This window comes from Crocuta crocuta, unplaced genomic scaffold, assembly GCF_008692635.1.
Source record: "Crocuta crocuta isolate KB4526 unplaced genomic scaffold, BGI_CrCroc_1.0 scaffold152, whole genome shotgun sequence".
NCBI classification, from domain to species: Eukaryota; Metazoa; Chordata; class Mammalia; order Carnivora; family Hyaenidae; genus Crocuta; species Crocuta crocuta.
Window position 1 is genome coordinate 3,099,663 of NW_027528798.1, and position 15,395 is coordinate 3,115,057.

The 15,395-nt window shown below is 44.2% G+C and overlaps 1 protein-coding gene across 1 annotated transcript in view; it reads right to left on the bottom strand.

Annotated features, from left to right (window-relative positions):
- Positions 1 to 14,601, bottom strand: part of LOC144224471 (uncharacterized) — a 208,024-nt gene extending 193,423 nt beyond the window's left edge. Inside the window, exons 1-2 of the mRNA XM_077755459.1 lie at positions 14,578 to 14,601; positions 13,588 to 13,728 (exon numbers count right to left, since the gene is read on the bottom strand). Of these exons, the coding sequence (XP_077611585.1) occupies positions 13,588 to 13,728; positions 14,578 to 14,601 (165 nt within the window). The remainder of the gene's footprint in view (positions 1 to 13,587; positions 13,729 to 14,577) is intronic.
- Between the last annotated feature and the right edge of the window lie 794 nt (positions 14,602 to 15,395).

The window sequence follows — 15,395 nt, forward strand, 5'->3', positions numbered from 1 at the left end:
GGCAGGAAACCAGAAGGAAACCAAGGCCGCCGTGCTGTACACAAAGCTGGCATCCAGAGCAACATTGGCTACTGGCACTTCCAGTTCACCTTCCTCCCGCTGGAAAGGATGACGTTGACTAATGAAAAATTATCCACCACACGGTAAGCCACAAGGAATTATAGATTCCATTACGCAGGAATTTGGCCGAGATGCCTCCTGGCTCACCCTCAGACAGGAAGTCTCACTCAGCAAATGGAGGGCCCTGGGAAACAGAACGGTTCATGGGGATGGAAGGCTGGTTAATTAGGTCCTTGACCAGCACCAAGCTGTTCTCTCCTCATGACGCCTTTCCCCTTCATGGCAGAGGTGGAAAGAGGGCAGAAAGGGTCAGAACGACCATGTTCTAGCAACTGCTCCACTGTGGGAGCCTGGAGAGGGGATCTAATCTCTCTGAGCTTCATTTGCCTTCTCTATCAAATGAGAATACTACTGCCATCATCGGTGACAGTGACCTGCATAAGGTTTTATCATCATCCCCAAAATGACAGCTTTCTTTTTTTCAAATGTGGGGTCCACCAATCTTGGGGACTTACCATTCATTATTTCATGTACCCTCAAAATAGTGGACAGAGCTGTTCTTATTATACCCCTCATGACAGCAGGGCGATTGAAGCTCAGCACCACGGACTCGCCAATGGTCACACCACTTCTTAAATGCTCAAGATAAAATGTGAGTCTATCCCTCTGACTCCACAGCCTGTGTCCCTGACCCCATCCAATCCTGCCTTCACTGATCTAGACCACTTATTGAATCCGAGGAATCCTGAGGGGCTGTGAAGGAGTATTTCCTGGCCAATCTCTGATTAATGCTGGGAGTTAGGCTAAGGTGGACTCTTGTAAATAATCCAGCTGCCACTGAGACACTTTCATCAATACCCCTCACCACTGAGCACCACTAATACTGGTACTTCTATCCAGGTGTGGCTTTCTAAAGTGAAAACAACCCAGAATCAAAAGAGTTGGGCCTAGGAATGTGGTCCCCTTACTCATGGCTCATGAATAGACTTTCTCTATCATGACACACCAGCTCAGTCCTCCGGCGAAGACTCAGGTCTTGTTGGCTAGGGTGGTGGATGATCAAAGCATGATCTTGAAGAGTCACCATGCGTCCCAGAAGAACCCTAAACTGCACACTGTTTACCCTTTAGCAAACACACACTTACTAAACACCTGCTACAACCACGGTTCCTACATCCTGGCTGAACTGCAGAATCACCCAGCAAGCAGATAGATCACGTAGCAAGTGGTTACCCAAACGCCACCTCTGCTGCGTTGAACCAAAATCTCATAGATGAAATCTAAGCATACATTCACAGAGTAGGTGCTCAACAATTTCTATGAATTTACAGCAACAATGAGAGTTGTTGCTTCTCGGGGTAATAGTGCCTGATACTGCACAGATCCTGGCTCTATTTACCATGCTACATGACCAAGAATAGGTTTCTCCGTCTTTCTGCAACCTTAGTTTACTTCTCCACAAAATAGGCAAATTAATAGGGAATTTTAGCAGCCATTTTGAGATGTAATTCACATACCATACAATCCATCCATTTAAGATGTACAGTTCAGTGGTTTTTAACATATTGGGCATCCATTCCACAATCAATTTTAGAATATTTTCATTACCCCCAAAAGAAACCCAACCTCATCTCATCCCCTTCAGTCCTAAGCAACAATGAATCTACTTCTTTCACCAAAGATTTCCTTATTCTGGACATTTAATTTAAGTGGAATCATGTTTTATACACACACACACACACACACACACACACACACACACACATTATTCTTTGTGACTGGCTTCTTTCACCCATGTGGGATCATGCATTACTACTTCATTCTTTATTATTACCAAATATATTCCATTAAATATATATGCCAAATTTTGTTTATCCATTCATTAGTTGATGGATATTTGGCATTTTTTTCATATACTTACTAGCCTTTTATAGATCTTCTTTGGAGAAATGTCTATTCAGATCCTTTGCCCATTTTCAATTGGTTTGTCTTTTTATTACTGAGTTGCAATGTATTTTATATATTCCAAATACAAGTCCTTTTGGTTTTAATGTTAGTTTATACATGTATTTTTTCTTTTGTTGCTTATATTTTGTGTGTCATATCTAAGAAACCATTGCTGAATCTAAGACCACAAAGATTTGTACCTGTTTTCACCACAAAATTTTAGTTTTTCTTCTTATATTTGCAAACTTAAAAAAATTTTTAATGTTTATTTTTTGAGAGAGACAGAGTGCAAGTGAGGAGGAGGTAGACAGAGACAGAGACACAGAATCAAGCAGGCTCCAGGCTTCAAGCTGTCAGCACAGAGCCTAATGCAGGGCCTGAACTCACAACCCATGAGATCATGACCGGAGCCAAAGTTGGACATTTAACCAACTGAGCCATCCAGGTGCCCCTACATTTGCATACTTAATCTGAGTTCATTTTTGTATATGATGTGAACTAGGAGTATCCACCTTCTTTCTTTTGCATGTGAATGTCCTGTTTTCCCTGAACCATTTGTTGAAAAGACTATTCTTTTCCCCACTGAATGGTCCTGGAATCTTTTTTAAAAATCAAGTGACTAAAATGTGAGAATTTCAATTCAATTTCTGGAATTTCAATTCTGTTCCATTGATTATGTCCACTTTCATGCCAGTTCCACGGGGTCTTAATTATCATAGCTTTGTAGTAAGATTTGACCTCAGGAAGTAAAAGTCCTTTTAACTTTTTTTCCCCCCAATATCCTTTTGGCTACTCTGAGTATCTTGAATTTCCATATGAACTTTAGATCAATTTGCCATTTTCTGCAGAGAAGTCAGCTGGGATTGTGATAGGAAGTGCACTGAATCTGTAGATTACTTTGAGTAGAATTGCCATCTTAAAAATAAGAGGTCTTCTGATCTATGAACACAGGAGTCCTTCCATTTATTTAGGTCTATTAATTTCTTCCTGTAGTATTTTCTAGTTTTCACAAATCTTGCACTTCTTTTGTTAAATCTATTATTATTTTATTCTTTTTGATGTTATTTTAAATGGACTCTGTTGCTTAGGCACAATGTTACAGTGGTAAGAGCAAATACTCTTGTCTTGTTTCTGTTCTTGAGGGCAAGCATTCAAGCTTTTACCACCAGGTATGATGTTAGCTGTGGGTTTTTAATAAATGCCACTTATGAGGTTGAAGAGGTTCCCTTCTATCCCTAGTTTGTTGAGTATTTTTATCATGAAGGGGTGTTGAATTTTGTCAAATGCTTTTTCTGCATCTTTTAAGATGATCATGTGTTTCCTTATTCTACTGATCTGGTGTATTAAAGTCATTGACTTTGGATGTTAAAGCAACCTTGCATTCCTAGGAGAAATCCAACTTGGCCATAGTGTATAATCTTTTTTATATACTGTTAGATTTGATTTGATACTGTTTTGATAAAGATTTTTGCATCTATACTCATAAACGATATTGGTCTATAGTTTTCTTTTCCTATAATATCTTTGCTTAGTTTCAATATCCAGGTAATACTGGTCTCATAGAATGAATGGAAAAGTATGCCCTTTTCTAATATTTGAAAAATTTTGTGAATAAATAGTATTAATCTTCTATAAATGTCTCATAGAATTTACCAGTGAAGGATTTACCATCTAATTCTGAGATTTTTCTTTTTGGGGAAGTTTTTGATTACTAATTAAATCTCTTAATCTCTTAAAGGTCAGTTCAGACCTTTCTATTTCTTCTTGAATCAGCTGCAGTAGTTTGTGTGTCTATAGGAATTTTTCCATTTAATCTAAGTAATCTAATTTATTGGTGTGCAGTGGTTCATAGTATTGTCTGATACTTTTATATTTCTGTAGGGGCAGTAGTAATATCCCTTCATTCATTTTTTATTTTAGTATTTTTAGTATTTTTTTCTTAGCCTAGTTAAATCAAATTGTCAGTTTTGCTGATCTTTTTGAAAAGCCAATGTTTGGTTTCACTGATTTTCTCAATGGTTTTTTTTCTAGTTTCTGATAATTAATTTCCACTCTCATCCTTATGAATCCTGTCCTTCTGCTTGCTTTAAGTTTAGTTTGCTTTTCTTTTTTCAGTATTCTAAGACAGAGTTTAAATTTTTAATTTGAGATCTTCCTTTTAAATTATAGGCATTAACAGCTATAAATTTTGCTATAAGCACTGATTTAGCTGTTTGCCATAAGTTTTAAATGGTGTATCTTCATTTTCATTTATTTCAAAGTATTTTCTAATTTCCCCTGTGACTCCTTCTTTGAGCTACTGGTTATTTAGTAATCTGTTGTTTAACTTCCACATGTTTGTGACTTTTCCAAATTGCTATTAATTAATTTCCAGTTTCATTTCATTGTGACCAAAGACCATACTTTGTACAATATTGATTCCTTTACATTATTGAAGATCATTTATGGCTTATAATATGGTATATTCTAGACATCCATACATTCTTGAGAAAACTATTCTGCTGTTGTTGGAGGAAGTGTTCTATAAATGTTAGATCTAATTTATGGACAGTATTTTTCAAATCTTCAGTTTCCTGGTTTACTGGCATACAGTTATTCATAGTATTACCCGATACATTTTTTTAAAAATTCTGTAAGGTCAGTAGTAACATCCCCTTGTTGATTTCTGATTCAGTAATTTGAATCTTCCCTATTTTTTCTTAGTGGAATACTGGCATCTACAACTTTTATTTTTGAAATGTCTGTTTCTCTCCTCAATTCTCTCAGCCTTTGCTTCACATATTTTGAGGTTCTGCTGTTAGAGGCATACATGTTTATAGTTGTGGCTTTCTGATGGATTCATCTTTTATCAACATAAAATGTTCCTCTTTAATTCTAGCAACATTTTTTTGTTATTGTTGAAGTATACTGATATTAGTATGGTGACCACAGTCACAGGGTTTTTATAAGGGGTTAAAAGAGCTAATCGATATAAATCATACAGAAAAACATGTGGCACAGGGCAAGCATTTGATAAATATTAGCTAATACTGTTACCCATGGGACACTATTGCAGTGGCCTTACATGCCTGAGTTCAGGTAAGCCTCACCACATCCAACCCCGTGGTACATACAGGTCTTTATATTATATAGAGGACACTGAGGAACAGAGTTCACCTACACTGTCCAAGATCCTCAAGCCAAGACAATGGTCCATTAGGATGCTTCTTACTCCAAAGCACAACCTCTATTCTGTATGTTCTGCCTGTTCCTCCATGGCCAAAGTAGTTGGCTACAAGATTTTAACTTTATAGTCAAACTGAAGACAAACTACAGTGGTCAACGGACTTGGAGGTCGTTAAGAGTTTTGAATAAAGCTTGGAACCACTAATCACTGGCTTGAGGACTTTCAACAAATTCTTAACCTTAGCAAGTCTCAGTTTCTTCATCTGTAACATGATGATTATGATGGTGCTTCTGCCAAAGGGTCATTATGAGGATTAACTGCGATAATGCTAGTAAATTTCTTGGCATGTATAGATCAGTCAATAAAAGTTGGCTATTTGTGTTATAATTCTAATTATTACTAAGTATATATGCATGAACATATCTACCAGAGTATCTAAGAACTGCCACAAGGTAGACAAAAGAAAGATATGTTGTGTTTAAAGAAATGAGCAGTCTCCCCTAACTCAAAGATCATCAGAGGATTCCTGAAAAATGTGACATTTCTGTAGCACTTGAAAAAGGTAGATCGAGGGTAGATGAGCAAGGCATGACTGGCCTTGTGAACAGCAAAGCCACAACACCAAGGCAGACAAGCACTTAAATGGCAGGGAATGGGGAACATGCTGGAATTCCTCTGTCAACACAGCTCTGGCCTCCTTTGAGAGTGCCATCCTAAATTCATGGTGTCATAAAAGTAAAAGCACCTCAATAAACTAAGAACAGGTGGCTGAAGGTACAAAAGAAAGGAGCTATACCATAAAGCAAGAATCTCCATTCTCTCCTCACCCCCATCATTGTTCTTACCCCACTGCCTGCCTTTATCTCATACGATTTTATTCAGAGCCCATCTGTCTGGTGCTAAAAGCTCTGTAGGGTACAGAGGACTGGTTTGGAGAAGTCATATCCTGGAAAACTCAAATCTTCCCCTCAGTTCTCTGCTCAGCCAAGAACATGGATTTCCTCAGCCCAGGGCAGCAATGGCATCCCTTGAGTAGGGACCAGTAGTGAACGAGTGCATGATCCAGCTAACTCCAGGGGAAGGGGTATGAAAAGATGCTGGGATTCTGCATCATTCAGTACCACTCTAGAGAACAGTGGACTATAGGCATGGTCCCCTAATCCCACCTTATCAATTGGGTCACTGTGATCTCCCTCACACAGCACCCTAACCTCCAAAGTGGAGGAAATGAGGGATACCTGTACGACGGGCATCTGCCACTTCCTGGGACAAACCTTCCATCTAATCTGCTCTGAACTGGGCTTTGTGCTCAGCAATTTCACAACCATCATTCAACCATGACTCTCTTTTCCCCTAACAGGCTGTGTATTGGTATTCTTTTTATAGGATTCCTCTAGTCCAAGTAAGGCTCAAAGAGGCAAGGTCATTTGCCCAAGGTCTCAAGGTAATAAGTAAAGTAAGTCAAGAGCTACACCCTGACTCACAGTGCTATCAATTCTTTTTGTTTAGGGGCTTGGGACACCACGCATCTCAATGGTGCTCCTGAAATATACCAGATGTGGCGAAGCTGAAGCTAAGGAATCACGTATCACCTGCCAGACTCAAATCACAGGCCACCTTAGGGTAATGAGGGAAGTAAAAGGAAGGAGGCAGGGGCAGGAGAGAAGGGCCAGTAGCCAGGTGGAACGTCTCACTGACTGCGTCCAGTGAGCTGGGCAAGTAAGACAAGGCCATCTTCAATGCAAGGTCAGAATTTAGAAGGTACCTCATCTTTATCTCACCAAAGGACAGAGCCCAGCCACCAGGAATCTAGCTCCTTGGAATTAGGGGAGAGGAAAGGCTCAGACTTGGGTTCAAGTCTCTAGTCCATGGGAGCAGGGACTGGCAAAACCACAGAAATAGGAATGACATTATTTTAGCACCAATTATTTGCCAGAAGCTCTAATACCTTTCATTTCCTTATAGTCCCCACTGTGACCCATTAAGGGGGTAGTGTGTACCCCTATGTTATAAATGAGGATGCTGTAGCCATGATAAGCTAGTTGCTTATAAGTGCCATGTCCTCTCCTTCTGTGGCTCACAGGTGGATGACACTTCCCAGCACCTGGCTTTTATGTGGCTCCAGAACTCAGTCCAATGAAATTAGGCAAGATGCATATAGGTCTCATACATACTCTTTGGTCCTCATATTTCCCCACAAAATCCTCCACACCCCCCTTAACTTGTCTGCTGGCTGGACTCGGAAGCCCCCAAGAGAGGAGCCTGCATCCCTTAGTGACAGCTTGGAACAAGCTGAGGTAGAGCCTTCAGAAGAAGCCCAGGAGATGCAGCCCTCCAGCTAACCAGCCGTGAGCCCCAGTACTCTGACCTTCCTCACTGTGATCTTGGTGTCCCTTTCTATACAAGGTAAGGATCAGACTGAGTGATGCTCAAGGCTCCTCGAAGACTGCCACTTGGAGATGTGTGTGCTTCTTTAAGGGGAGGAAGAAGAAAGATAGTGAGCACTCCTCCTTCCCAGCAGCTCCATGGCCTTTCTTCGGGGCTGTCTGTGGGGCCTGTGTGCACACATCAGAACACAGGACACATGGCGGAGTGGTGCCGGTACCCTTTATACCCTTGCCGGCATTGTCACTGATGCGTCGGTTCATTTTCACCCGCAACAGGTGTGACCCACTTATGTCCACCGCCCCGGGGAGGGGTCTGCATGATGACACCAAACCCCATCAAAGCCGCCCCGCCCCCTTTGTTCTGAAGGTCCAGCACGCCCCCACCAGGGGAAGCACAAGCCTAAGGGATGCTTGTCTTCCTTCCTTCTTGCCTGGACACTCCCTACAGGGCAGTGACATTTCATTTCCACGGAGACTCGCAGCCAGCTGCACCGGGCTCAGTCCCTGGAGACCTGCGGAAAAGGCGACAGCTGCCTGCTCAGGGCCATGAAGGCCATTTCTGCCGCCAGAGTCCTAAACAAGGGACATGCCTGGCTTCCTAAAACCCTCCCTAGGTTATTTGTTGGCGGTGTTATTTCTCTCCCCGGCTCGCTTCTCCGTCTCCCTCCCGTGAATATCTGTCCTCACCACTCACTCTCCAGAGGCATTTGTCTGCTGGGAAAATAGCAGTTGGCAGCAAAGGTCACCGTGGCCAGTTCTGGCTCGCCGCATACAAATGTGCCTTTTAGCTGTGGTCCCTGCAAAGAGGGACCCGGTCCTATTATTGATAAATCCTTGAAAAGACTCTAATGTATCTTCATTTCAGGGAAAACAACTGCCTTCAAGGTTGCACCAGGAAAATAAAGCAGGCGGCCTGGTGACGGATTTGAGAAGTTGGCATTTTCCCGAAGATTAAAAGATTATAACACTTCTATTAGGATCACTCCGCCACGCTGTATTGATCTCATCAGGGAAGCCACTGCAGGTCTAATATGAACAGAGCGCGTTTGGGAATTAATCACGGGGGTTTTATTACGGTTCATAGGGCGTTTCGTTCAAGCCGCATCGTTTGCAATATTTATGGTCCCGCTCCCCGGCCGTTATTAAGTGTGCGGAGCTGGGCCTGCTGGGTTAGAACACAAAGTCATTCTTCAAAAGTAAATCTTATCTAAACTGTGCACACAAAGCCAATTATCTTTTGATTTACATTTTAATTCTGCGGTAGAGGCCCCATGTGGGAGTGGGAGGGGCCAGAGATGCAGATCTGGAAGGACCCGGTTCCCATCCCACATTGGCCCCCTTCCTGGGGAGGCAGGACCTCAGACAAACCTCCAAGCTTCCGGAGGCTGTAGGAATCCTTCCAGATCTGTAGGAGGGATGCAGTATTTACCTCCCAGCAGGAGCACTAGGGAGAAGCCATGCCCCCACCCCACCCCCCACCAGCATCTGTCCTGGGGGCCGCACGCAAAAATCAGCAAAGTCCCTCTACTGATGGCAGCATTGTTTCTTCTTTTCAGAGATCCTCCCTGATGTGAATTCTGGAGAGACCAATCTAAGCGGAAAATCCAGTGAAAACAGGCTGAACTTTTTTTTTAATCCCAAACTTAAAAGAAACACAGGGGTGTGCTTTATGACCCACGGAAGCTAGTTCCTAATTTACCAGTTTCCACCCCTTGTTCTTTTCTTGGGGATCAGGGATGCCTATATTTACCCCACAATGTGGGGCAAACCATTAGCTTTTGGGTAAAGACTGTATCTTAAATCTCAATGAATTATTGTGAAGAATTAAATACTATAGAATAAGGGGCTTAGTCCAGGATCTTACATAAAGTACACATCTAGTAACTCAAGACTTTATCACCAGCAGGTGGAGAAGCAAACCAGTATGAGGTACTGGTAATACTAGTAATCACAGTAGTGGGTCTAGAAACATGGTAGTAAGACTAGCATAGCAGTAGTGACCACAGCAGCAAATAGTACTACTAGTAGTAATGGTAGTAGCACTAGTACTAGTGGGAACAATGAGACCAGCAGTGGTGGTGATAATGGTGGTGAAGAAGTATCCAGGACCCAGTTCTCACTCCCTGTGTGACAGTGAGCAAGTCACTTAACCTCTGTGAGCCAAAGCCTTATCATTTATAAAATGGCAGGAAAAACACCTCACTCTCACGGATCCTGTCCATATAGAACCTGATGTTGTGCAGAACCTCTCAGGCTCAGAAAGCATTCCTTTCCTTCCCTGTCAGCTTCCACCTATTCCTAATCTCTTGTTTTCTCCCTGTCCTGAGCTTCTGAGCCTCTAGCACTTCACGCCCACACATCTGCAGTTTGTCTTTATGAACAGGGATAAGGGGAAGAGACTAGATCAGGAGTCTGGTGGGTGGGGCTGATGCTGGAGAGAAGCCGTCATGCTTGTATCGTGGTCCCTAGATGGTGAGAAGACTGAAGCAGAAAAGGCAAGTAAGCCCTTCACACGGGCCTGGCCACCACGGGTACTCAATGCCAGGTTCCCCCAGAGAAAGGCTCTTCACCTTCCTGGCCTCAGTTTCCCCAACTACACAACAGGCATCATGGATATCTTTTCTATTTAATAGTGACTCCCAGACTAAGGAATCTGCTAGAGCTTCTTGAGGACAAAGGGCTTCACAGTCTTCTCCATTCACAGAGCCTGATACAGTCCCTTGCATACAACAGGTGTCCAATTAGCAATGATGGCATCACTCTTGACTGCAAAAGAATTCCTTTCCACAGTATCACCAGCAGGAGGTCATGTGGTATCTTTCATTGAACATGTCTAGTCTCAAGGAGTTCATCATCCCAAGACTTGATCCATTTCCCCATCAAATAAATAACTGTAGTCTCCTGATATGGAACTGAAATCTACATCCCCATTGCTGTCCCCCACCCTTACCCCAGTTCAGGCCCTTGGGATCACATGACACACGTGGATAGGACAGTGCTTCTAGTACCACATTACACGCCCTCACCTTCCTTTCTCACAGGCTGGGTGACACCAGTCTTTCCACTTTGTATCTCTTGACATGGTTCTTTCACTTCCCAGCCCAGCGAACACCAATTGCACATGCAGCTCAACAGGCCTGCGCTAGCATCTAGAACACAGCCACAGGAAACAGCAGGTGCTACGTGTGCAGAGCTGCCTGCCTCTGCTTACAAGCGTCGCCCATGATGTAGCCACCCTTGCCGCTGCTCCACTCAAGCCCTGGAGCCAAGCCCCAACTCCAGGCACACTCTGACCAGTTCAGAGAGACATCCCAGCCCCTGGCCCAGCACTAGCATGTAGTAAATACCCAGGAAGGTATGTTCAGTCAATGGTCCCCAACTGGATATCACCTTCCTCCTTCTAAAGGTATATGGTTACTAACATGCTTGTCTTGTAGGGAAGGCCAAGGGAGCAGCTGACCCGGAATGGGTCCCATAGGACAGAAGCCAAGAGTTTGAGCATCTGGACCAGTGAATAGGCTGAACTCAGGCGTGTATAAATTCAGGACACAAGAGAGCAACAGCAAGCTCTGCTAGCCAGAGGGAAGACCGACAGTTGTTTTACCCAGAATGACAGCCTGAGACAGAAAGCCCCTCACCAGAGGACTGATGCCAGAATCCTAGGATAGAGGGGGTAGAGGGTGGCATGCCCACAGAGTAAGTTAGGGTCAGGCCCAAAGAGGCAGAACAGAGAGGAGATGGTGAAAGTTAAGTGTTCAGGCTAGAGAGAAATTCTAAACCAGTAATGGTGATGGGGACAGGGCTTCTGACAGACATGTGTGTCCCGTGAGGCCAGGCATGGGCCAGAGGCACATGAATGTGGTCCACAGCAGCCAGCACCACTGTTTCCTGGGACAAGTGAGGGAGCAGGAGAGAAAAAGAACAAGTGAGGGGAGGAAGAGGAAGAAGGAGACAGCGAGCATAAAGGAAGAGTGGATGGAAGTGGGTGGGGGAGAGAGTGGGCCAGAGGAAGGAGATCCACAGCATATTCCAACATTAAACACCAACCTCGTGAGCCCTTCAGAAGCTTGGCTTAGTGAACAAGGCATCTTCACCATGAAGTGGACTTGCATTTCCCTCCAGCCCCAGTCTCCCGCCTCTGTAGCAGGAGATGCACAGCAGTGTTACCACCACACATCACACACCTCGTAGGCCCGCTGGCTCTGCTGGCTTCCCATGAAACCCAGGTATCACTTCTAGGGGGCCCTGTGGCTGGGAGCCCTGACTACTTCCTTGAGGATCCCCGGCCCTGCCCAGAAATAGACACAAACGTCTGTGCAAGAAAAGAGCGCCTGTCACACGTTCAGTTTTTAGCTGAGAAAACCCACCACTTCAGGAAGTGACAGAAATACAGCCTTGTGGATTCTGAAGAAATGGGAAAGAGCAGATCACTTAAACAGCATGGCCCTGCCTCCTGCCCTTTCATCTGATGGGGAGTGGCTGGCTGAGGGCACGACACCAGAAGGGTTTTCCAACACACAATTAGAAGCACACCAGGGGCTACCATTAAAGACCAGTACATTTTCTGTTGTGCTGAATCCAGAGGCTAATTTTCAGGGGTTTATAAAGCAACTGTAAAAATAGCTCTCATACCGGCTCAATTTGAGAATACTCGTGCTAAAGCTATAGCTCCTAATCTTCCCCATAAAGTTTGACACACACTTTAACTTGGATATATATACATATACATATATCTGTGTATATGAATACATGCATATGCATGAATGAAATAATAGACGGTATTCCATCTGCACACTCCTGGTGAGCTCTCGGCGCGGGCTGAATTCTGCACATGCTGAATGAGAAGAGAATGGTGTGCCGTGCAGCACAAATACATGAACGCAAGTCTGACTGTTGGCCACTTTGGCTTATGAAGTCGTGTAGAAAACAAAAGCCATTAAATTCAAAGAGGTCAAAGATAAATCCCAAAAGCAGGAATCCAAATGACCAAACAACGTTTAAAAAATTGCTGTCTCTTGGATAACAGAAGTAATAAAACAGAACCAGTAACGATTATCTTTTAATTTGGCAAAAAAAAAAAAAACCAAAAAAAACTATTTGAAAATACTAATATTGAAAGCTAGCGAGGCTGTGGGAAGACAGTTACTCTCACTCGTCGGTGAAGCAAAGATACACGGAAGTAGGCACAACACTGCCTGCTGAGGTGTCTACTAATAGACTTGAAATTGTTTATTTGACATAGTAAAAAGACAGGTTTTGGTGTTTTGTTTTGTTTTTTGGTGGCTTTTTTTTTCTTTTGTTTGTGTAATCACAAACAGAAAATCTGGGGATAATCCAAGACAAGAAAAGTGATGTTCCAACAGGATCACGGGGAAGAGGAGAACTGGGATGAGAAGAGGCTAGAACAATGAAGAAGACACGAGCAGTCCAGAGAAGAGCGTTTCCCTAGAACCACAGCTGCCTAAAGGTTTTGCCAACTCCCCTGTGAAGAAGGACCAGAGGGAGATCATACCTATTCTGCAGTCACCTGTCACTATGGACTTAGAGTGACCTAGAAACCTCTATCAAGAACATGCCTGGGGCTAGGGCGGGGGCAGTCCAGGCAACCTCATCCAGTCCCTGTGTTTTCACAAGTAAAGGAAAACCTTCAGAGAATACTATAAAGCACCAAGTGAGGCTGGTTCCACGGAGTGTCTGGGGCCTCGGTGGGAAGACCAAGACAGCATTCCCCGAAAGCTCCTGAAGAGCCCCAAACCCAAGGGGGCCCACTGCCATCTGAGATGGACAGCAGCTCCTTGCTCATGGCCAGTAAAGGCCTTTCCCATTGCCTGTGTTCTCCACACTGCTCCCCACCACCAAGGATGAGCGAAACTGAGGTACCTCCTATGCCACTGGACTCACACTTGTCCCACAAAACCATCTTCTCCAAAACAGACACACATGTGATCTTGGGAAGGGAAGACAAGCCAAGGCTTTTTCGCCTTCTCTTTATATTAAAAAAAAAGACAGACCGTACTTGCCAAATACCTGCACACCAGGTCCCCTCGCGCCAACTGGTCCTGGAGGGGGCTGAGCACACAAACTGCTTCTTTGTGCCGGCTCCTGGAGGCTAGACTTCAGAGTGGTGGCGCGCCTGCCGCCATTGTAGCTCCCGGGCGGCTGGGGCCCCTGAGAGAGCCGCGCAGACACNATCACGGAACAAGATTTTAGAATAATAATGGTAAAATTAATAGCTGGGCTTGAAAAAAAAAAAAGTTGAGATTTATAAATGAAGTTCCTGATGATGGCTGCCTAGTATTCACACTCAACACGCATTATTTGGAGGATATTCTATTATTATTTGGCCAGAGGCTGTTCAGGAACATCCTCGTTGAAGAAGCCATGAACGCTGCCTTCATTCCTGGTGCTTACTTCAGTGACTTCCTAGGATCAGAGGGCTCAAATAGAAAACGTTCAACTAAACAGAAATTAACCACCCAAAGAGTTCAAGTTGATCACATCAAAAAGTGGTTTCTATTTTTGAATCTGCTGGGAATATATTTTATCAATTCAATACATTCATTCCTCAAATGTTGATTGTGTCCTCACCAGGCACTGTTCTGGGTGCCACGGATCAAGCGGTGAAGCAAAGGGAACATCCTTGTCTGCCTAGACTCTGCGCTCTGAGAGGGAACACATATAATGAAGAAGTCAAGATTCAGAGCTCGTTGGGTTGCCAAGCCCTCCATCTCTTCTCGCTGGCTGGTGGCCTCCAGCTCCAGCTCCTCAGGGCCACAGGAGTCACCCCAGGCTCTGTCAAACCCCCATGAAACTCTATCTCTGTACCAAGGCAGCCTAACGTCTGCCTTGCTTTGACATGGTGGGGCCAGTAACAGAGCTCTGGCATAGTGACAGGATTTGGTAGTAACACTGAGACATGTCACAGAACTGGCCCCAGAAACCAGGTGAAAGCCATGTTCCATGCCCTAAAAAAAATAGCCTCGTGAGAGAATTCAGAGACTTTGATTTCAAACATACTGTAGCTGAGGTGCATCTGGACATGTATGTCTGGATGCTCAGTGGGCTGAGAGCCCTGGTTCTAAAGGTGAGGACCTGCTATGGAGATGGCAGGGACCACCCGCATGGAGGTCTTCCGTGAAACCCAGAGATGGGATCAGCCAAGGAAATGATGCAGAGAAAGAGAAGAAGAGGACCAAAGGTGCTCAGAGGGAATGGACTTTTAAGTCAGTGAAGGAGGAAGGCAGCCAGAGCTCAGATGTGGCACACCATCTGAAGCATTCACGAGTGCCACAGAGGAGAAAGCTGGGGGACAGAGGGAAAGCAAAGGGCACCAAGTTAGGGGGCTGAAATAGGTTCATGGAGCTTAGCAACTTGGACATTTCTAGTGACTTTCAAGTGGGGTTCCATTGGTAGGATGGCAATCCCGTTCTACAAGAAGAGAGGACAAGGTATTAGGAGGTCAGGGATATGAACATGCAGGTCAACTTGATAAGTGTGAGGGAGAAGTGAGAGGGGTGGTGGCTTGGGAGGAGGTGTGATGACAGAGTTTAAGTAGGCTCTCCGGCTGAAACGTTGAACAAGAGAGGAAAGATCTGCTGAGAGGAAGGTCCCACAAAAGGCAGGAATTGTCTGGAAGGGCATGGATGGTTTCCACTATAAGTGACAAAACGCCCCACAAAAGTGGCTGAAACAATACAGCCTTATTTTTCACATATAAAGTACAAAGTGTCAGCCACATGTCTCAGGAAGCGATGGAAGTACTAGAACAAGAAGTATTTTTCATGCAATCAAGATCCAAGTGACACCAAACATACACAGTTGGCATGGGAACAGGA